This window comes from Peromyscus leucopus, chromosome 17 (assembly GCF_004664715.2).
Source record: "Peromyscus leucopus breed LL Stock chromosome 17, UCI_PerLeu_2.1, whole genome shotgun sequence".
In the NCBI taxonomy this organism is placed as follows: domain Eukaryota; kingdom Metazoa; phylum Chordata; class Mammalia; order Rodentia; family Cricetidae; genus Peromyscus; species Peromyscus leucopus.
The window spans coordinates 14,624,915-14,647,082 of record NC_051077.1 but is presented as its reverse complement, the minus strand read 5'-3'; the positions used below and the strand labels follow the sequence as shown (position 1 = coordinate 14,647,082).

Below are 22,168 nucleotides of genomic sequence, written 5' to 3'. Positions count from 1 at the left end.
CTTTCGGAACCCTCCCCACGTGCATGCAACCGTGCTGGGAACGTAAAAGTATCACTTTCTTTACAGCAGTCCAAGGGGTGACTGTTGTTGCCTCGTTTTACCCGTGATGAAACGGAGGCAAAGAAAATTTTAAGTCATCGACCCAACGTCACCCATCTGCGGCTTGCCGGTGCAGGCTTAGAAGTTAAGCATGATTTCCAAGCCAGAGCTTCCTGTCTAGCTCCTGTGCCCTCCTAGGGACTCTGGCAGCTGAGGACCTCAAGTTGCAACGCTGCCTTTGCATCCAAAAGCTTCTTCGCGGGGAGCGAGCCCACGTGACCTTTAGGTTCCCCGCCTTCTCCTGGCCCCGCCCCGCTCTCGGCCCGGCCCCCACCCCGGGAGCCCCGCCCCGCAGGCAGGTGGCGCGCGGGCCCGGGGGCGTGGCGGGGGCGTGGCCGGAAGCCTTAAAGCAGCCCGGGAGCCGGGTGGGCGGTCCAGATCTAGGGCAGCGGCTACTACCTTGTGGCCTCCCAGGCGGGTGCGGCGTCGGCCACCATGTCCCTGGCGGCCTCAGCGGGCCGGGGCCTGGGGACCATGTGGTCCCCAACTCACGTGCAGGTGACGGTGCTACAGGCGCGGGGCCTGCGGGCCAAGGGTCCCGGGGGCACGAGCGACGCGTACGCGGTGATCCAGGTGGGCAAGGAGAAGTACGCCACGTCGGTGTCCGAGCGCAGCCTGGGCGCGCCCGTGTGGCGCGAGGAGGCCACCTTCGAGCTGCCGCCACTGCTGTCCTCGGGGGCCGCGCCCTCGGCCGCCGCCGCCACCCTGCAGCTCACCGTCCTGCACCGCGCGCTGCTCGGTCTCGATAAGTTCCTGGGCCGCGCCGAGGTGGACCTGCGCGAGCTGCACCGGGACCAGAGCCGCAGGAAGACGCAGTGAGTGGGCGCGGGGCGTCGAGGTGGGGTGGGGGAGGAAGAAGGGCGCTTGGGCAGCGCTGCTCCCGGGGGCCGAGCCGGGCAGCCACCGCGCGCGTTGTCCTCGCCCGCGAGTCTCACCTAACCCAGCGTCTCGTCCGGCTGTCACGTCCCAGCTCTCCCAGGATGGGGGCTTTTTGGAAGGCAGGAGAGGTTTTGAAGCCTCCGGGCGCCTCGGAACGCACAGCACACAACAGTCAGCGCTAGATGAATTTTTGATGAATTGAAACAATATGCGGGTAGGAGAATTCCTGTTAGGTTGGGTAGTGTGTGCCTGATACGCGCTTTAATTTAGGTGGAAGGCCCCCTGGGTATTTTGTTAAGCTTGACGCTTTGAGCTCAGAACCCTTGGGGACTGGGAGCAGAGAAAACTAATTGGAGGGAAAGCCCCAGCACCCCAGAGCTGGACGGTTGCTGGGCGAAATGGCTAGAGGAGGGGTGAGGACAAGATTGGGGTAAAAAAAAAAAAAAAAAAAAAAAACAAAACACCAGCCTAGTGATTGCTGATTCCACCTGGAGCTGCCCCTCGGAATGAACTCTAGAACAGTTTGGTGTTTTGCTTGGGGGTCTGAATTAGTGACAGATGATGATTCCAAGATCAGTAGAAATGATCATTGTGACTCTTTGGAGTTTGGTAAATTCTGTCTGGTCCTGACTCCTGGTAGGTGGCTATTCACTAGCCCACCTGTTGCTCCTCAGTTGAAGGTTTGCTGGGCAAACCCCAGTTCAGTTTAAGGTCTTAGAGCTTCATTTGTTCTCGTTCACTGGTGTTTGGAAAGGGCAGCTTAACCAAAGGAGCATTTGATTATGTTCATCTCATGTACCGAAGAAAGCTTTAGATTCGCCTAACTGGTTACTTTGCTTGACCTTAGAGATGCCGGTTATGTTACCACCTAAACCCTAGTTGATGAAACCCACTCGTTCAGTCCCTGCACTTGAGATACACAGAGTGTTTTAACTTTTACTTGGGGGTGGGGCAGGAGGAGCCAGAGCAACTGTAGTTTTCAGGCTAGGGTGGTTCAGTTTCAGCGAGTCTGATTCGTTTTTTTTTTTTTTTTTTTTTTTTTTTTTTTTTTTTTTTTTTTATGGGCACAGATGAACAGGCATTTCCAAACTCCAATAAAAAAGGAGAGTCTTGACTTGAGGCTGGATGGGGTATCCCGAGAGAAACATCCACCTGCAATGGATGTTGGCATACCGTTCCCGTGGAGCGGAAGCGGAAGCCATCCTTATTTTCCATCTTGACGAAATGGCATTTGAGGGGCTTGGGTTGCTAACTGTCGACTCTTCTTCATATTGTCGCGTTCCAAGATGTTCACGTCTCTGTTCACTCTCTGTTTCTTATATGACAATTTCATCCCCTTGCAAGATAGATTGGGTCCCTTGCCAGAGATGGGGCTTCCAGAGTGCTGGGTCTGATGTACACTTGGTCCTGACTCATAGTTGGGTTGTTCTGGCTCTAAACACCCCAGTTTCCCTATTTATAAGCGGAGCATGCCGCTGCCCTTAATTGATGTTTGTGAAGAGTCCTGCTTCCTGCATGAATGAAGCCAGTGTAAAGGTTCAAAAGGTCCTGCACTGCTGTGTGAGGGATGAAAGCCCTCGTCCTCATGCTCTCTTTCGGCTCTGTATCATTTTTCCTCTTTTCCCTAAGGTAATCCTAAGCCTACATGGCTGTTCCTGTTTCTGTCACGTGAGCAGGTTACCACTTAGTCACAATATTGACTGGCAGGGAAATTGTGCTTACTTAGTGGGTTTTTATAACTGCCATAGAATGTCTGCTTTTCAGCAAGTAGGTGATATTGCAAAGTTTCCATGACCGCTTTCTGGGACTTTCCTAGCGCTGGGGGAACCCTGTTAAACTGAGCCTGTCTGATGCCCTGGTAGAACTCCGAGGTGCCCCAGGAAGCTGAGAGTAGAAGAATGAGATATAGCCTGAGAGGTGTCAGTTTTAACAGAAAGAAACAGGTTTGGCTAGAAAATCTATTTGAACTAGTTGTTAATGGTTTGAGTCCACCTTATACGTTAAAAAGCAGAAGAAACAAAACAAAATCTAAGATCTTGGTCTGCGCTGGCTCTCTCTGTCTGTCTCTGTCTCTCCCTCTCTTGGTGTGTGTGTGTGTGTGTGTGTGTGTGTAACAAAACAGTTACTGAACAGAGGGTGGCTTTTTTTTTTTTAGTTTTCAGACACTGAAATTTGAGGTCCATTATCATGTTAAGAACCCACTTATTAATTATTCTCTTGATAAACCCCTATATAGCAAATTTATTTGCAGACAAGAGAATATACTTTTTTTTATCATGATTCTGAATTTTCTGCCCTTAAGTTTAATATGATGATACACATATTTAAAGTACCAAGTAGCCTACTATATAAGGCAGCCTAATATATAGGCAGGATACATTTAGCAGCAGGGAATGTGTGGCCTTCAGTTAGGAAGGGTAGAAAGGAGTTGATTTTACTCTTGTATCTGTTAAAGACCTGCCTGAGGTTTCAGTGGGTGTTGGTTAAATAGGAGCCAGTTAAGTACCGTGATAGCAGCAGACATGAGTCGGAAGTACATTCAGGTAAACAGCTTGTAAGACCCTCAGCCCAGCTTTCTAGTCTCCTGTAGTAGATTGATTTTAAACCAAAGCAGGTGCTAAAAGCAACAAAATTTGGGAAATAATCTCTAGGCTAGATCTATTCGGCCTGGGAGCTGGAGGGCCATTATGCAAGTAAACACCATAAAATGTAGCATTGCAGTCATCTTCACGATGTTAAAACAGGGAGGGAATGGTGGAGGGTCCGTTTCCTGTATCAGTTGAGACTCCAGTGTCTGCCTATGGAAGTGTTCGGATATTGTAGAGGTTAGATGGTGGGAAAGGTTTTAGAAGACAGTCAGAAGCTGAAATAAGTTACCCGTGGGAAATTTTGGATTATTAGAAATAAGAGCTGAGGAGTTATTTTTCTGAGAGACTTAAGTGTAGAGAAATGGCTTAGCTGACCGTCGACATCTTTAAGTCACAAGTAAGCCGTTGGAGGTGTGCTCTGGGCTCCTTGTGCACACTGAAGTTGTTTTATAGCAGGGTGGAAAATGTAAGCAATGTTGTTACTGGTTACTCGGACCCTCCCCCCACCCCCAGCCCCTTCTTTCTTGTAATTTCCCTTAAAGACGACGTTGGGCCTTCCCGGAACCATTCATCTCTCAGGCAGCATGGTCTCCTCCCACTCCAGTGTAGAAAACTGAGCTCCTGGCTGTCTGTACGTCTTGTGATAAGCACCCTTCCCTCATCTTGGCCATGGGATGAAATGACCACAGGAAGAGACGACCTCCAAGATGTCACTAGGTGACGATGCTGTTACTTGTGATTTCACCTGTCACACGTTCAGTAAGAATAGAGGGAGTTCTGGGGATCCCCTGTGCCTGTCTCAGATTGCAGGTGGGCCACCACATCTACCTGACATTTACGTAGATGCGGGGGATCAGAACCTCAATCCTCAGGGTTGCGGGGCAAGGGTTTTAGCCATTAAGTCATCTCCCCATCTCCCTCCACCTTATTAATTTGAGACGGGGTTATTATTATTTGATTTGCCTGAGCTGGCCAGCCAATAAGCTGCAAGGTTCTACCTTTAATTGCTCCAGTGCTGAGGTTTTAGACACTAGCTGCTGTGCCTGGCTTTTACATTGTGTGGGGATCCGAACTTGGGCCCTTCGGCTTACCTGACAGACACTTTACCAACCGAGCCATAAGTACTTTTTAGGACTGCTGTATGCCAGATGCTGGGTATAAAGTGCCAGAGAGGCATGGTGCTTGCTTTCAGGAAGTTCAGAGCCTCTTTGGGAAGTAGATTATAAACGAAGGAACACAAGAAAGAAATAGTGGATTGTGCTCATTCGTGGGGAGGAAAAGAGCAAGCTACAGAAACAAAAGGTTGGCACTGGAGAGACCACTGGCAGGTGAGAGCATTGGCCGCTCTTTAGAGGACTTGGGTCTGATTCTCTGCACGCACTGACTCACACTGTCAGTACCTACAGTTCCAGGATTTCCGACCCCCTCTTCTGGCCTCCAAGGACACTGCCTACACATGGTGAGCAGGCATGTGCAAGCAAAATAAGACAACAGAAAATCCCACACACATAAAATCCAAATTAAAAAAAAAAAAAACATATCTTAGAAAAAAGATTTATTAGAAAAAAATGATCAGGACTAGAGAGATGGTTCAGCAGTTAAGAGCACTTGGCTCCCCTTCAGAGGACCCAGGTTCCATTCCCAGCACCCACATGACAACTCACAGCTGTCTGTAACTCCAGTTCCAGGGATTTGATGCTCTCTGTCCTGCGAGGATAGTGCATGGACATAGTGTACTTACATACTCACAGGCAGAACATCCATATGCATAAAGTAAATAGTCTAAAAGGAAATTATTTTTTAAAAAATGATCAATAAGAGTATGCTGTAAAGAAGGAGATTGGAAAGCAGGACATGATGATACCTCTAGCCTCAGTTACTAAGAAGGCTGAGGCAGGACTGGAGAGATGGTTCAGCAGTTAAGAGCACTTGGCTCCCCTTCAGAGGACCCCGGGTTCCATTCCCAGCACCCACATGACAACTCACAGCTGTCTGTAACTCCAGTTCCAGGGAAGGTTGCTTGATCCTGAGAATTCAAGGCTAGCCTGGGCTGTATAGCAAGAGCCTATCATAAAATAATAATAGGTAAGCCTTTGGTGCTGAGGATTAAACTCAGGGCTTTATGCATTCTGGGCATGTGCTGTACTACTTACTGAGCTACAGCCCCAGCTATGAGTATTAATGAATAAGATGGCCTCTGAGACAGATATCTGAAGAATAAAGAGGAATCCAAGGGAGTGCTGTACAAAGGCCCTGAGGCAGGGGTACCTAGGAAGCTGGAGGATTGATTGTGTATAGGGTAAGACTCAAAGAGAAAGGAATAGGAAGCCACCAAGAGTTAAATGCAGGATGGTGTGGGCCAATTTGAACATGGCCTAGTCTGGAATCCCAAAGATGAAATGGGAGGCTGTCGCAATAATTGAAGTAGTGGGTCCTTTCAGAAATGTTTTATAGGTTTAATTGCTCTGCTTCTGGTAGGGGGTGCGGGGGTGGGGGTGGGTGATAAGATTAAACAAGTAAATAAAGGGAGCTACGTGTTGAAAGTGAACCAGGAAATAGTTCTGCTTTCTTACCCCAGCAATCACCCTGATACCAGGGTGAGGTCACCATGACAAAGACAACTTTGGGCAGTGCCACTTGTGAGTTGTGTCCTCTGTCGAAAGGAATGACTCGGGCATGCCATTGAAAGCAGGGTGTGGATGTGGATGTCTACAGAGGCCGATTGTTTCAGTGCTGGCCAGGGACTCGATTGGTTAATTGTGTGGCTGGTGTAACCTCATTGGTGTGCTCTGCGAAGTCGATGATGTCACAGTTTCAAGGAAAGCCTAGTATCACAAGACAATGGAGAGAGGAGCCCTGTACAGAAAATAAGACTCAGTGTTGGAAAGACTTGGGTCTCTCCATCTTGCTAAGTTCCCTTCTATCAAAGACCTTTATAGTGTTTCTATAGCTACCCTCCGAGGAAGAGTTTTGTTAGTATCTGATAGGTCATTTGAATGGTAGTTGTTAACTTTGAAATGTAATAATTATATTATAAGCAGTACGTGTACTCATTAAAACACCATCAGCTCCAACATGTAGCCGCTCAGCTATCCATTAAAACATTCTGTCCTGGGAAATGCTGCTTCTCCCTCTCTCCTCTAGGAGGGACAGCCAGCTCTGGGTTAGCCCCAAAGGATGAGGGTGCTCAGGACTGAGGTGGAAGAGGGAGTGATAGGAGACCATTTGATTTTTTCATCTTAAAGCAGTTCCCAGCATGCCCTTTGGTTCTGGATCTAGCGCAGGCCTCAACCTCAGGCCTTTGACTCCGGCAAAACTGTAACATCCAAGCCTTGTACTGGCAAGCGGGTCTTTGTCCCCACAAGGTGTGCCCTGAGTCAGACAGAGGTCATGCCCTCCAGAAACCATGCCTGAGGTGTCTGCTTTCACCTGACCACTCTTGTCTTGTTTATTGTGTGATCAGGGACTTGGTCATTGTTGAGAGTCAGTGAGTGGCTTACTTCGTGAATAGCTGGGATTCCTGCATGGTAATGATAGTTTGCATTCAAGGTTTTGATTTGTTTGGCTGGTTGGTTGGTTGGTTGGTTGGTTTGAAACAAGTGGTCCAGTCTGGTGGAACCCACCAGCCTCCAGCTTCTTCTGCCTCCTGGGTACTGGAATTAGAGGAGTGTACCTTCACACCTGGCCAGGAGAGCCTCTTTTCCTGAAGGGATACGTTGATAATCTGGTAAAGAAAAACCGAGGGTCTGAGCGTCCAGGGTCTCCCTGGGGGACATGAGGAATGTGCCTTGGAAAGAAGAAAGGCAGCTGTAAATGACCTTCCCTGAATGCTGGCCTTTGAGCTACCCGAGGGGAAGGCGGTTACAGGCGGCACCGGAGACGAATTGCTGGAGATGGGGCGACCACACACTTCATTTTTTTAGTGCCCTTCTATGACCAAGGACGTAGCTAACCTCCCGAAGAATTTGAGCTTCCAGGAAGCCTGCCCTTAAAAGGCCTCTTGTTATCACCAAGAATGTCTGATTTGAAGGGCAGCCCCAGCAGGCTGAGTCCTGGGGTATTTATTCAGGGCTGTGCTCTCTTAGAGCACCGGTCCCTCATGGTCAGTGAACGTGACCCCGCCGTTCACCAACATGGAACTTTTCACTTTTACTAATCATGTGTTATTAAGATGCGATTTTAAAATAAGATTCTTTGGGTATGTTTTCTTCCTGCTTTGAACTTACAGTGATTACGAGATAAATCACAGGTTCTCTGCTCCCTTGCCAGGAGCTCTTGGGGGGGAGTAGTTCATCTGTTGACAGGGTAAGGAGTGGACTGAGTGTTCTTTGATGTTGGTCGCTGAGGTTTGTTTTCTTTGTCTTGGCCAAGGCCTGGGGGAAGCATCAGACTATGGGCTTTCCTTTCCCATCCCCAAATTCTCTTTTGGTGAAAGATGTCACTGTCGTGATAAATTAATTCCTTTGGCAGGCCAAACAGGATAACATTGGTGGTAGTTATAGCTAGGCAAGAGCTGAGATCCCAGGTCTTACACAGTAGTACCATTTGTGGCTTTCTTAAATACGGTCAACTTTGTAAGGAGATAATGTTAGGGATGATAGGCTTCCATGTTGAAAAATGAGTTAAATTTCCTTCTTTCCCTCCTTCCCTCCCTCCCTCTCTCCCTCCCTCCCTCCCTTCCTTCTTTCCTTCCTTTCTTTTTCTTCTTCGAGACAGGGTCCTCTGTGCAGCCCTGGCTGTTCTTGAATTGGCTATGTAGACCAGGCTGGACTCAAACTAGGAGATCCACCTGCCTCTGCCTCCAAAGTGCTGGGATTAAAGGCATATGCCATGGCCACCTGACTGAGTTAAATTTTCTAATTCTTAGAAAATATTTTAATAAGGGTGCTTGAATTATTGTTGTCTGCATAGAAACACCCCGATTCATATGCTGAAACCGACTGTCGTGCCCAGTGGCATTGCTAATCTTAGGAGCCTCTGGTTCCCATCCACCCACTGGGATAAAAGTCCTAAAGCCTTCGGTGATGATCTTTACATTCCCCAAACAAGTTCCAGAACTTAGATTTTGATCATGATATTTTAAGTTCTTCCATTTAAAAAAAAAACACCCTTTTGGACATTATATAACACCAATTGTGTAGGTGAGTGTTTTCCTACATCTTCACATGCAAGTCCGTTGATACTTACGTTAGATGGGCATGTTTGAGTATTTGGTAACGTGGTTAGAACTGTTCATCTTCTCCATTTCTGTGTCAGGAACCTTCTGACTGGGTCAACTGTAGGCTACTCAGGTGGTGGGATGTCATGTAGCCATCAGAATTGGGGATATGAAGATTGTAAGGTGTGTGCCATATGCTACAAATAAAATTGCCCATGCATTCTGATTCCGGCTAAGTAGTAATTATAGCTGCAACCCACAGCAGGTCTTGTTCTAGATACTTTACATGTATTAAATCATCTAAACTTTATGACATCCTTCCGAAACAAGTAGGTACCCCTCAGCCTTGTCTCTAAGGGGGACCTGGAACCAGAGAAGGGTTAGGCAAGTTGCCCCCAAATCTCTCAGTTTGAAGCCGCTAACTATACAGGAAAAGAAACGTAGAGGAGATATATGAAACTGTAGTCATTGGATTAGCATGGGCTTGAGTGCACTTTTTTTTTTTTAAAAGATTTATTTATTTATTATGTATACAGCATGTATGACTGCATGCCAGAAGAGGGCACCAGGTCTCATTATAAATGGTTGTGAGCCACCATGTGGTTGCTGGGAATTGAACTCAGGACCTCTGGAAGAGCAGCCAGTGCTCTTAACCTCTGAGCCATCTCTCCAGCCCCTTGAGTGCACTTTTAAAGGCATACTGATTTTTCTTTTTCTTGTAACGTGTCTTACTTTTGTATGTGTGTGAGCAGGTGATTTTGTTTTTGCTTTTGTTCATTATTGAGACAACAGGATCTTGCTATGTAGCTCAGGCTAGCCAATACTCTCTCAAATCCTCCTGCCTCAAGTCACAGTGCTGGATTCCAAGTGAACTCCACCATACCCTGTTGTGTTGATCACTTTCTATGAGAATTTCTAAAGACCAGTATTTAATTAATATTTAATTCATATTCTCTCTCTCTCTCTCTCTCTCTCTCTCTCTCCTCTCTCTCTCTCTGTGTGTGTGTGTGTGTATGTGTGTGTGTGTGTGTGTGTGTGTGTGTTGCAGTGCACATCATATGATGTTCAGAGGACAACTTGAGTCTGCTTCTCTCCTTCTCCCACATGAATCCCAGGGACCTAACTCTGGTCATCTGGGCCAGCTGCAAGTCCCTTACCTGCTAAATCATCTCACTGGCCTCCAAATCCTTCTTCACCTGCCTTTCCTGGGTTTTCTTCTTCATGTCACTTACCAGCTCTTGGGACTAAGTTTGGTGGCTCCTGATAACTAGCTTTTCAGTGCTACTAAAATGGCTGTTTTAGAGGTGGTGTTCAAACAGCAGCAGGAGCCCTCCCCTGCGCTCAGGGCGGACTCGTTCTTCCAGTGACTGACAGTGGGCAGCAGGAAGGGCTCAGGAGTGGAAGGTTAGCCAATGGGTAACTCTGTAATCAAAGTTAGACCCTGTTGATATCTGCCCACCTCATTCCACCACAAAACTTGCTCAACTGCATAGCTGCTGTAGAGTACACACTGCCAGCGTGTTACAGGTCATAAACATCTCCGTCTCTGTTGCTCCACACCGCTGCCATGCTATCCAGGGCAGAGAGGTTTTGAATCTCAGCAGCCCACATGTGGCGGCATTCTGCCCTATTTATAATCCCTGGGGAAGACAGTTCCTGAGCGGCTTCTTAAGACATCTCCGTCTAGGAAAAGACTGCGTCCTGCTTCCAAACACCCTTAGGGTGCTGTTCTCTTCCTCCTTCCTCCCGGAGGAGCTATAGCCCTCAGGGTTTTATGCTGGGTTTCCATGGGGATGATGATTTGTGCTACATCCCGTAATTGAGGTTTGGCCCACAAAGGGGGAAGTGTGTGTAGTTGTGCTGACCCTGGAGTCTAAGCTAGACCCAGAGACCCTGAAATGAACTCTGACATGTCTAGACTGGTGGCCTTCTTGGCCTTCTCTTTTCTGGACTCTTCTGGAGTAAAAAGTAAAGGCTGTATTTATTAGTTCTCCAGGATAGGTGGCTGTGTAGTTCGTAGGGTCTTAAGTTAGTTGAGAGTCCTGTTTGTGATGAATTTGTACTTCAGTAGGAGTGTCTTTTTTTTTTTTAAATATGGAACGCTTCATAAATTTGCGTGTCATCCTTGCACAGGGGCCATGCTAATCTCTGTAGCGTTCCTTTTTTTTTCCTTCCAGTGTCTGTGCTGCTGGAGTGAGCACAGTAGAAGTGTCTTTTTATGTGAAATATTTTTGCATGCTTCACAGTGAGGGAGCGTCCAGCAGTTTTCCCGATGCTTCAAGTTAGAAATCGGCAGCAGGACCAGCGGTGAGGTTCAGTGAGTAAAAGGACTTACTGCCGTACCCAGGAGCCGCTCCTGACCGACTCCTCCAAGGTGTGCTCGCCATGGCATGACTGCTCCCCTGCATACAGTGTGTGCACGCACACATAAATAAGAAACAAATAAATGTAATTTTCAAGAAAATTTTTTAAAGAAATAGAACGCAGGCAGTCGCTGTCGCGGTTCAGCCAATGCTTTGCGGTGTTTGGTGCCGACCCTTCTCCCCAGCTAGAGTCAAGCCGTGGGTCCCTTCCCCGAGTAACCGCAGTGCACAGCATCTAAATACGTTTGCGTGGGATCTTGAAGACCACGATGTCTCTACAGGTGCCCCCCTTCTGGGACGGGAAAGGCGTGTTCGCTCCAGCCACAGAATGTTTCTGAGGCGCTCCTGGCACTTTACCCACCAGTGTGAGCTTTACGCCTGCAGGGATGCGATGGGAGAGCTCATCTTTTCCCTCATCTCCGGAGGAAGATCCTGTCTTCCTCAGCATCCCCTAATTCATCCTCCCTTCTTCCTTCTCCCTGTCCCCAGCCAGAACAGGATTTGTCTCACTGAGTACCCCAGGTCAGTCTCTCATGATCCCCCTGCCTCCATCTCCCGAGTGTTAGCTAGGATTATAAATGCGATTGTTTATTTCCTTAAGACACCACTGTGTAGATCTAGGAAACATAAACAGTATTTTATATGTTTTTAGCTGTTACATTATCTTGGAGCCCTCATCCATCCAACCCCAAAAAAAGAACCCCTACATAAACACCACGAGGTAGATTATTTTTCACGTGGGAGAATGCAGAACTGGTCGTTGTTTCTAGGAGAGCATGGGGAAGGCACAACACACGTAAGGAACCAAGCTTCTTGTTCGCTGGTATCTCATGCGATTAGAATTTTTATACTGTACCAGTTGTTACTTAAAAATATTACCTAGAGCCGGGCGGTGGTGGCGCACGCCTTTAATCCCAGCACTCGGGAGGCAGAGGCAGGTGGATCTCTGTGAGTTTGAGGCCAGCCTGGTCTAGAGAGCAAGATCCAGGACAGGCTCCAAAGCTACACAGAGAAACCCTGTCTCGAAAAACCTAGATAGATAGATAGATAGATAGATAGATAGATAGATAGACAGATAGATAGATAGATAGATAATGGGGCCCTTGTCTCATATACACAAGATTTTAAGATTTTACTTTTTGATAAGTGAAAGATTTTTCATATTGTAGCCTTAGAAATGAACTTGTTGCATGGGATTATGGCTTTCCTGCTGCACTCTGCCCTTTGGACAGAAAACTGAGCCCAACCCTGATTGAAAGATAACGGATGCTTTCCAGCTCTATGTGAAAGGTAATGCCGGAACATCTACACGGCGGCTGCAGCTGCATGGCCATGCTGGATCAGAGATTATTTATTAACTGCTTCTCTGGGGGGACAGGAAGTAAGTGAATTAAAAAAAAAGCCACCCCCCAAAAAAAATGGTGTTGATAGTAATGTTGAAGCCACAGCCATAATCCAATTTGGGATTCCAGCGGGTGAGTCATTCGTGAACTTTGTTAATGGGGTTTTCAGGCTCAAAGCCTGGGCTCTGGCAGATCAAAGGCTTGCCCACCGACCCCAGGGTGCCACTAAAGAGACAAGTAATACTGAAAAGCGGGAAAGGGGGGTTTATGGCCACAGTGGGAAGCGGCCTAGCCCTCTGACTTGAGGTGGGTTTAAATACAGGGCAAACAGTATGCATAACTAAGCAGTTCTATCGTGGTGTGACACCCCCTCCCCAGCATCCAACAGCGTTACCTGGTTCCAGTGTACCCTGGTAAATAGTCATATGAAAAGTTGCCAGAACCGAGTGAAATCTCTTCCTGGGAGAGTGTTTCCTCCTCTAGCCGGCACCAGGCTTCCTCCTTTTCCTTTCCTCAGTATGAGACTCCTGAGGAAATTTTAATACTTGGGACACAAGTGTCTCTTTAGAATATCTTGTCTGCCCACAAGTACGCAGCCTGCAGAATCAACCAAGCAGGGCTCCTAGGGGACTCACGGAGACTGAATCAATAGTCAGGGAGCCTGCATGGGCCTGAGGTAGGTCCTCTGCCTCTATGATATGGTTTCTGCTTGTGATGCTTGGTGGTCTTATGGGACTCCTAACAGTATGTGGGGGAGTGTGGGTAATCTCTGACTTTTACCTGCGCTTGGGACCCTCTTCCTCCTATTGGGTTGCCTCATCCAGCCTTGATATGAGGGTTTGTTCCTAGTCTTACTGTAATTTGTTATGCCGTGTTCAGTTGAAACCCTGGGATGCCTGCGAGTGCTCTCACTCTCTCTTTTTTTTTCTTCTCTCTCTGGAAATTGAGGGGTGAATCTAGGGGAGAGGAAAGGTGGGGAGGGCTACTGGAGGAGTGGAGGTAGGCAAAACTGTGGTCAGGATGTAATGTATATAAAGAATTTTTTTTTTTTAAAAGAAAATATCTTGTCTACTGCCAGGCGATTTCACTGTGGCGTCTGGTTAGAATGATGTCAAGCATCTCTCAGTGGCCCAGCCTTTTAACAGGAGTGTATTGGCAGAAGCATTCCTTTTCTTTCCTTGCTGTAGTTGGAACATTCTAGATGCATTTGCTAGGATGCTTGCTACCCGTGACTCTGCTTTTCACGCCCCTAAAAGGAGCCCTGGAACTTCCTGGGTCACCTGCTGACTGACTTCAGGTTTGCTTATGAAAATCAGCGGCAAGAAGAGTTGGTGAGGTTTCTGCTCACATGTGGTGCTGGAAGTTTCCAAAGCCAGTCCACTCCAGGGCTTGAGTGGCGGGTAATAATTGGTGGGGAGCCTTCTGGGGTTGGTTAGGAGTTTGCTTAAAATAAGCACTTTGGTCCAGGTAACCAAGGCAAGCCTGCTGCCAGGAGTGGTCAGGTGGCATGCATGCGCTGTGAAGGTCTTGGATGTGTTTGCATACCTCAGAAGACTAACGGAGAAGCACTTGCCCCCGAGCCCTTCTCCCTGAGTGGCCTTACTGCCTGCAGCCCCTGCTGTGGTCAACTGAGTTTCACATTCACCTTTCAGCCGCTTCTCCTTTTCAGGTGCCTACAAGTAATATTACCAAAGCCAGACATCTTTCATCACCAAGGCAACCGCGTTTACCACGTGACTGTCAGGGAAGAAAAATACAAATAATCCTCTCAACCTCCTGACAAATATGCAAAGTATTCCAGGCCAGGCCCTGCCCTGGAACAACATTCTGGAAAGATGGGAGACTTGCTGGGAGAGTCAAGTTAAAAGGCCGGCATCTCCCAGCTGTGGCTGTTTCTCCCTGAACACTCCTTCACGTCCGAGGCTTAAAAATCCGTGAAGGATTTCTCTTCGCCAGTCCGAGCTGGCATCTCCCATCATTTTGCTGGGTCTTGGCTGAGATTGTTGAATGCACTAAGTTCTTCCTGGCAGTTCTGTGTGTGGGATCTTCAGTGGTCTTCTCACAGGTTATGAGAGGTGGCAGGCTACGCTGGCGTTTCCCCCTCCCCTTTGATTTTGGGATATTTGAGTTGAAAGTGTGTGAACTGGGTTGTAGCTGTGCAGTAGAGCAGTTTGCCTGCCACCTCTGAGGCCTTGCAGTTTGATCCCTAGCACCCCACCACACACATACAAACTCACTCATGTGTGCACATATGCACACACACACATACACACACAGAGGGTAGAAAGTGTCTTAGACTCTCCTCAGAAAGAATTTGAAAGTGAATCAGGAGAATCAGCTTAAATAGAGATGCTTGGTCAGGAGAAGGAAGAGGAGCTCAGAACCTGGCGAATCCTTGCTACGCTTGGCAGCAACGTTGGCATTGTAGCCGTTTCTCTAAGCTTCGTCTCCCTCGCCTGTAAAGTGAATGCATCATCCACTCCGTGCCATTCTGTGAGGCTCAAATGCACACGCTGCAGGGCACACTGCAAGTGCAGTTGGAGGGTTAGGGTTCTACGTGCCTGTGTACAGAGTGAGCCAAATGGCAGGGGAGAGGTTGGCCTTTGCTGAGCTGCAGTTGAAGGTGAGAGAGGAAGTTGTACTCATTTGGACAAAACCATCATTTCCTTAAAGTCCAGGCCCTGGGCTTTTAAGTAGGTCACTGAAAGAAAAGAAAAAAAAAAAAGTTCTCCACTTGTGAGATGGCCTGTGGGTGGCTCTCTGGAGGCCAGGTACTTGGAGTTGGTTGGCCCATAATGCACCTGCAATGAATTGAGCTCCCAGTTCTCCAGAGATCAGGTTTCCAGATGGAAAAAAAAAAAATGCCAAGGAAATCCCCTTTCTGAAGTTTGCGGTCAGAATAGGTCTGGTACCCTGACGTTTGCCATATCTTGAAGTAGCTTGCAAAGGGCCATGTAAAATACTTGAATGATGTTTGAAATATTCTTTTCTGATAGCTAAGTCAGACATGAATGCTTTCTGGTCAGTTTTTCATTATTTCAAATTGTGACAAAATGCAAAATTTAGCTTTTTATTTCCTATGAACCTGGGGATTGAATCCAAGGCATCTCATAATGTTAGGCATGTGTTCCACCACTGACCTACATACCCAGCCTAAGATTTACCATTTTAACCAGCTCAAGTGTGCAGTTGTGTATCCTTTCACATTGTGTAATCGGCACCACCATCTGTCTCCAGAATCTTCCTTTTTCCAGTTTGGACTAGAGTTTATTACCCTTCAGGCATGACTTCCCTGGTCCGCCCATCCCCCAGTCCCCTCAGCCCTGTTCCACTTTCTAGCTCGATGAATTTGACAGCCCTGGGTACCTCATGTAAGTGCAATCATAATACAACATTTGTCACTTGTAGCTTTTTTTTATCCTCTTTTTCTTTTTGAAACTGAATTTTATATGTTCCCTTTCTCCCTGCCAGGCTTTATTCCTTTCTATAAGCTTAAAAAAAATTTTTTTTTAATTTTATGTGTATTGGTGTTTTGCCTGAATGTATGTCTGTGTACCATATGTGTGCGATTCCTGTGGAGGCAGAAGAGGGTGTTGGATCTCCTGGAATTGGAGTTACAGATGGTTATGAGCCACCATATGGGTGCTGGGAATTGAACCAGGATCTTCTGGAAGAGCAGCCGGTGCTCTTAACCGTGGAGCCATCTGATATTTATATATAAATTTGTATAATAACTGTCCCTACTGAAGGAAAATATGACATTGGAACTAATTTGATAGAACTCTTCTCTGTATTTTGAGGTGGGGTCTTGTTTTTTTTCAGGCACATTTGAGTGTTATTCTTTTTCTTATTGAAAATAATTTTTTCATACAGTATATTCTGATCACAAGTTTCCCCTCCCCCAACTTCACCCAGATTGCTGCAAGACCAGATCTTTCCACTCATCCAACTCCATGCTTCTTTCTTTAGAAAAACAGACAAATAAAACAAACATACCAGAATTTTTTTGTTTTGTTTTTTCCGAGGCAGGGTCTCTCCATAGTTCTAGCTGTCCTGGAACTCAGAGATGCACTTGCCTCTGCCTCCCAAGTGCTTGGATTAAAAGAATGTACTGCCATCGCCTGGCTTAACATACCAGAATTAAAAAAAAAAAAAGAAAGAAAGAAAGAGAGAGAGAAAGAAAGAAAAGAAAAGAAAAGAAAAGAAAAAAAAAAAAAAAAAAAAAAAAAAAAAAAAAAAAAAAGAAAAGAAAAGAAAAGAAAAGAAAAGAAAAGAAAAAGAAATTACAGAAAGCAAAGCCCATAAAAACACAAAATCGGAAATCATAATATGCAAGTAAAAGATTGGTAAGGTTAAAAATATCCAAACAAAGCAATATGAGACAAGTCTACAAATACACTGTTGAGTTCCTTTGTTGGCCATTTACTGTTGGGCACGGGATCTGCCCTTAGGTGTGGTTTGTACACCCAGGAAGACTCAGTTGGAGAAAATTAGTTTCTGTTTGCAAGTGGTTGTCAGTTGGAGATAGTGTTATGATACTGCATGCGTGGGACCTCGGCTGGCCAGGGTATCCCACGTGTGAGGGAAAACTTGCCGGGCAGATGTAGCAGCGGGCGGGTGGCACGTCATTCACAACCCAGGCGCTGCATCCGTGAGGAAATGAGTTTGTTATAATAGAGAGAAGAAGAGGAAGATAGGGAAAGAGGGAGACAGAAGGGAGAGAGAGAGGAGACGGGGAGAGGGTACACACCTCCTGGGAATAGAGAGAGTGGAAGAGAGAGGAGAAGGGAGAGGTTTTCCTTTTATGTCAGGACACGGGGCAGCCCCAAGAGCCAGGTCAGAATATTAACAAACAGATGGCTTTTGAGTTAGGGATGCTGGGCCCCCATCTGACTTAGACTAACTGTGCTGGTCCTGTGCATGTTGTCACATCTCTGTGAATTCGTATGTGCATAGATCCCGTTGTGTCTGGAAGACACTGTCTCCTCGGTGTCCTCTGTTCCCTCTGGCTCTTACAATCTTTCCACTTTCTCTTCCACAGCATTCCCTGAGCCCTGGGGAAAAGAATTTGATAGAGATATCCCACTTAAGGTTGAATGTTCTAAGATCTCTCACTGTCCGCATATTGTCCAGTTGTGGGTCTCTGCTAGTTCCCGTCTTCTTGTTTTCCTAAGATAGGGTCTCATTAAGTAGCCCTGGCTGTCCTGGAACTGGATATGTAGACAGGGCTAGACTCAAACTCATAGAGCTCCGCCTTCCTTTGCCCCACGGGTGCTGGGATTAAAGGCGCGCACTACCACACCTGATTAAGGTAGGGTCTTATATTTTCTACACTGGCCTCAGAGTTGTAGTTCATTCCCATTCCCCTAATATCTGGGACATAGGCCTGCATCACTGTGCCAAGTTTGTTTATTTTTTAGAAAGTACTCATCATTGGATCATTATTCTAGATGATTATAAGGGTTGAGGATAGAGCTCAGTGGTGTAGAGTACTTGTATGTTCAAAGCCTTAGGTCCAGTCCCTAGTAAGATGCATCGGACTGCCCTTGTCTAGCATATAGAAAAAAAAAAAAAACAAAACAAAACAAAACAAAAAAACCCTCAAAGATAAAAGTGCAGGGCCAGGGTATAGCTTGAGGGCAGAACACGTGCCTGTCCTGCTTGGCGCCATTGTTTCATCCTTTGCCCTACAAAAATGAATGGGTAAATAAAAGCGAAGTTCTGTATTATCCCACGCCCGCTTACTCCTCCTCACTGAGACAGTGTCAAAGAGCATTTGTCTGAGAGGTCAGAGCGACAGAGAGGACAGTTCACTGACGCATCAGGAGCCCCATGGCGCTGCTTCCATCCAGAGGTAACCTCTCGTCCTTCCTCCCTTCAGATGGTACACCTTGAAGTCCAAGCCAGGAAAGAAGGAGAAAGAGCGAGGGGAAATTGAGGTCGATATCCAGTTCATGAGAAACAACATGACAGCCAGCATGTTCGACCTCTCCATGAAAGATAAGTCCCGGAGTCCATTCGGAAAACTGAAGGACAAGATCAAAGGGAAGCATAAGGAGAGCGCCTCGGACACTGCGTCTGCCATCGTCCCCAGCACGACACCCTCGGTCGACAGCGATGAGGAGTCTTCCTCCTCAAAAGACAAGAAAAAGAAATCGAAGATCAAGACTTTGTTTTCCAAGTCGAATTTGCAGAAGACGCCGCTCTCCCAATCCATGTCCGTCCTGCCTACTTCAAAGCCGGACAGAGTGCTGCTGCGACCTGGAGACTTCCCGTCCCGGTGGGACGGTGATGACAATGAGGACGAGTCCTCCTCCACCTCGGATGGTGAGTTCCTGTCTTTGCTCACTCACCTGCCTTCCCAGTCTCTCTGACTTTGAGGAGGAAGAGGCAGGTCTACAGGTTTTAGTTAGCACAGCCATGACGGTGATGAAGTTCACTAGGGCTTTGTCTAAGAGAATGTAAACGTCTTCTCCAAGGGTTTGGGGCTCACAGAATAAGTGCATTCGAGTTTGTGTTTGTTTGGTTTGGTTTTTTTTTTTTTTTTTTTTTTCTGCTTTTTGTTTTCTCACAGTCCTGGGGATCTGGCCCAGGGCCTTGAGTATGCTGGGCAAATGCTCTCACACTGACCCATACCCCCAGCACCTGTTGTATATGGAAGAATAGAAGTTGGAGGACCTTGTCGTGTGTCTGATACTTCATTAATTCCTCAGGTGTCTGTTGAGCTTCTGTCGTGTGCTTAGCTCCCATGCGGCACATCCCTGATGGAAGCTAAGTAGTCCAGTCTCCTTAACTCAAGTTGTGGATTTTGAACTTCATTTACTGAATCCCTTTTAGTGGCCAGCTTCTGTTACTCGGTTGAGAACATTGCCTTTTCCATTGGTTTAACACAGACTTTCTTTCTTTTTTTTTTCCTTTTATTTTATTTTACAATACCATTCAGTTCTACATATCAGCCACGGATTCCCTTGTTCTCCCCCCTCCCGCCCCACTCCCCTTCCCCCCAGCCCACCTCCCATTCCCACCTCCTCCAGGGCAAAGCCCCCCTCCCCCAGAACTGAGATCAACCTGGTAGACTCAGTCCAGGCAGGTCCAGTCCCCTCCTCCCAGACTGAGCCAAGTGCCCCTGCATAAGCCCCAGGTTCCAAACAGCCAACTCAAGCAATGAGCACAGGACCCGGTACCACTGCCTAGATGCCTCCCAAACAGATCAAGCCAATCAACTGTCTCACCTATTCAGAGGGCCTGATCCAGTTGGTTCATAGTTCATGTGTTTCCATTCGTTTGGCTGTTTGTCCCTAACACAGACTTTCTTAACGTCAGCATTGCCGACTGGGCTGGGAATTCTTCTTGTGGAGAACCATCCTGTGTGTTGCTTAGGCAACACTAGCCCCTTCCGACAGTGACCACGATTGAAGATGTGTGCGAATGCTGATAGATTGACAGGTGCCCCTACCCATTGGACCTACTTATTACCACCCCTGCACCTCCTCTCTGCCTGTCTTTGTAATGCTGAGGATGAAAATGACAGTGTCATACATGCTGATTAAGAACTCCGTCACTGAGCTATACCTCCAATCCCTCACTACTGTAATTTCTTTCTTTTTCTTTTTTTTTTTTTTCTTTTCTTTTCTTTTTTTTTTTTTTTTTTTTGATTTTTCGAGACAGGGTTTCTCTGTGTAGCTTTGTGCCTTTCCTGGGACTCACTTGGTAGCCCAGGCTGGCCTCGAACTCACAGAGATCCGCCTGCCTCTGCCTCCCAAGTGCTGGGATTAAAGGTGTGCGCCACCACTGCCAGCAATTTCTTTCTTTTTTATTGTTACTAAAGATTGAACTCCAGAGCCTTGTGCATGATAGGCAAATGCTTTACCTCTGAACTGTATCCTCAGCTTCATTTTTTATTTAGAGTGTTGTTAGGTCAGAGGCTAGCTAATGGGGGTCAGTTCTCTTTTGACCACGTGGATCCTTAGGACTTAACTCAGTCACCAGACTTTGCAGTAAATACCTTCACTCACTGACCCATCTCTCCAGAACTTATCCCCTTTTGCTGTTTATTTTCTTCCCAGTCCTGTCCCACAAGAGAACATCCAGTGGAGAGCATACACAACTGAACCAGACCAGCTTCAGCCTTCCCAAGAAAGAAGGGCTGTCCTTCCTCGGAGGCCTCCGGTCCAAGAATGACTCCCTTTCGAGATCTAACCTCTGTATCAACGGGAATCATGTTTACATGGAGCAGCCAGAGGTCAAGGGTGAGATCCGAGACAGCAGCCCTTCGAATTCCCCATCCCCGCAGGGTTTCAGGAAGAAGCATTTGTTCTTGTCCACCGAAAACCTGGCTGTCCGGTCTCCTAAGGAACCGGGGGAAGGAGATGGTGTGACCTCTGACAGGCGACTGTCCGACTCTTCCACCAAGGAGTCTGTGAAGTCCATGTCTTTGCCGTCCTACCGGCCTCTGACCAGTGGAGAGAGCGGAGAGAGCAGAGAGAGCGTGTCCCCAGCAACCGTGGAGGCTACCAAGGAGACCAAAGACAGCAAGAAGCAGGAGACCAAGAAGTCCTCTTTGCTTTCTCTGGTGACGGGCAAGAAAGATGTGGCCAAAAGCAGCGAAGGCGAACCTCTCCCCGCTGCCTCAGAGAAAGAGAAGGAAGGGAAAGCCACGCTCGTGGAAGCCCAGCTGGGAGAGGAAGAGCTCGGAAGAAGGTCTGAGAGAGATGCTGTGCCTGTTGCCTCCCAGCGGGGCAACTCCCTGAACCCCTTTGAAGATGTGCCGATCTCAAACCCAGAAGCCGGCCTGGAGCCTAAGTCTGAACCAAAGCCACCAGTTCCCGCTGCAAGGACTCTCCAGACCAAAGCTGTGAAGCCTAGGTAAGTCTTAGTTTTTGACCAATAGAACCTTTCTCTGGCACTACTTCGTATTTAGCGGTCTCCACTGGAGCAGACCTGGTCCATCTCAGGATGTGTATGTGAAGGTATGCTAGTCTGAAGTCATTTGAACCAGTCACCTCTGCTGGCCTGACCTGCCCAGCACAAAGGACAGGGTGTTTCCCAGCCTAAAGCCACAGCTCAGCCATCCGTAGGTGGAGGTTGTTTTTCTCAGTGAGCTAACCAGACTCTGGTGAAAGGAGACAGTTGGTGGCCTATGCTGAGCATGTGAGCTGGGCATTCATGGGTGTGGTGGGTACATGGGCAGAACCTGCGTTTCAGTGTTCCGTGCATGCTGTCCAGTGGAGGTGGCTGCTTCTCCCCGGTACTTGGCATCATCTTGCAGGTGTGAGAGACCCTTGGTCCACCCTTCAGTGTACCTGTGACCTTTCTCTGTTTCCTCTGTGCCTGATCATAAGAGCCTGCCCAAACTGAAGGAGCTGCTTTTCTGAGTGACTTTCACGTTGACATTTCTCTGGCATGGGGGCGGGGAGACAAACTTTTTGGAGATTGTGCGCACTTTTCTCTTCAGAATCCGTACCTGTTACCTTGTGTTAAGCCTTTTGAGATGCTTTTGCCCTGTCATACTGTGTCACTAAGGGAACTGTAGGCTGTTGGTTGCTCCAGCTGGATCTGTCTCTTGCTGTGCATTGCTACAGACCCTTGTGTGACAGGTGTGCTTGGTGCTCAGCGTCGTCTCCGACTGTGGGGAGAGTATGTCTCGGTTGTGGAATATTTACTTAGCACGTACGAAGCCCTGGCTTTGATTCCCCAGCACTGAGGAAAAACAAGGTGACCCATCTGTACGTCAAGAAT

General features: G+C 47.4%; 1 protein-coding gene and 1 non-coding gene across 2 annotated transcripts in view; one reads left to right on the top strand and one right to left on the bottom strand.

The window, feature by feature from the left end:
- The first annotated feature begins 461 nt into the window (after positions 1–461).
- The window catches only part of Rab11fip1 (RAB11 family interacting protein 1), a 37,520-nt gene continuing 15,813 nt past the window's right edge, over positions 462–22,168 (top strand). The window contains 3 exon segments of the mRNA XM_028861478.2: positions 462–914; positions 18,312–18,757; positions 20,497–21,295. Coding sequence (XP_028717311.1) covers positions 535–914; positions 18,312–18,757; positions 20,497–21,295 — 1,625 coding nt within the window. The 5' untranslated portion in view covers positions 462–534.
- On the bottom strand, positions 10,813–10,917 carry LOC114686808. Its single transcript, XR_003733621.1, has one exon. It is a non-coding gene; the product is annotated as a U6 spliceosomal RNA (small nuclear RNA).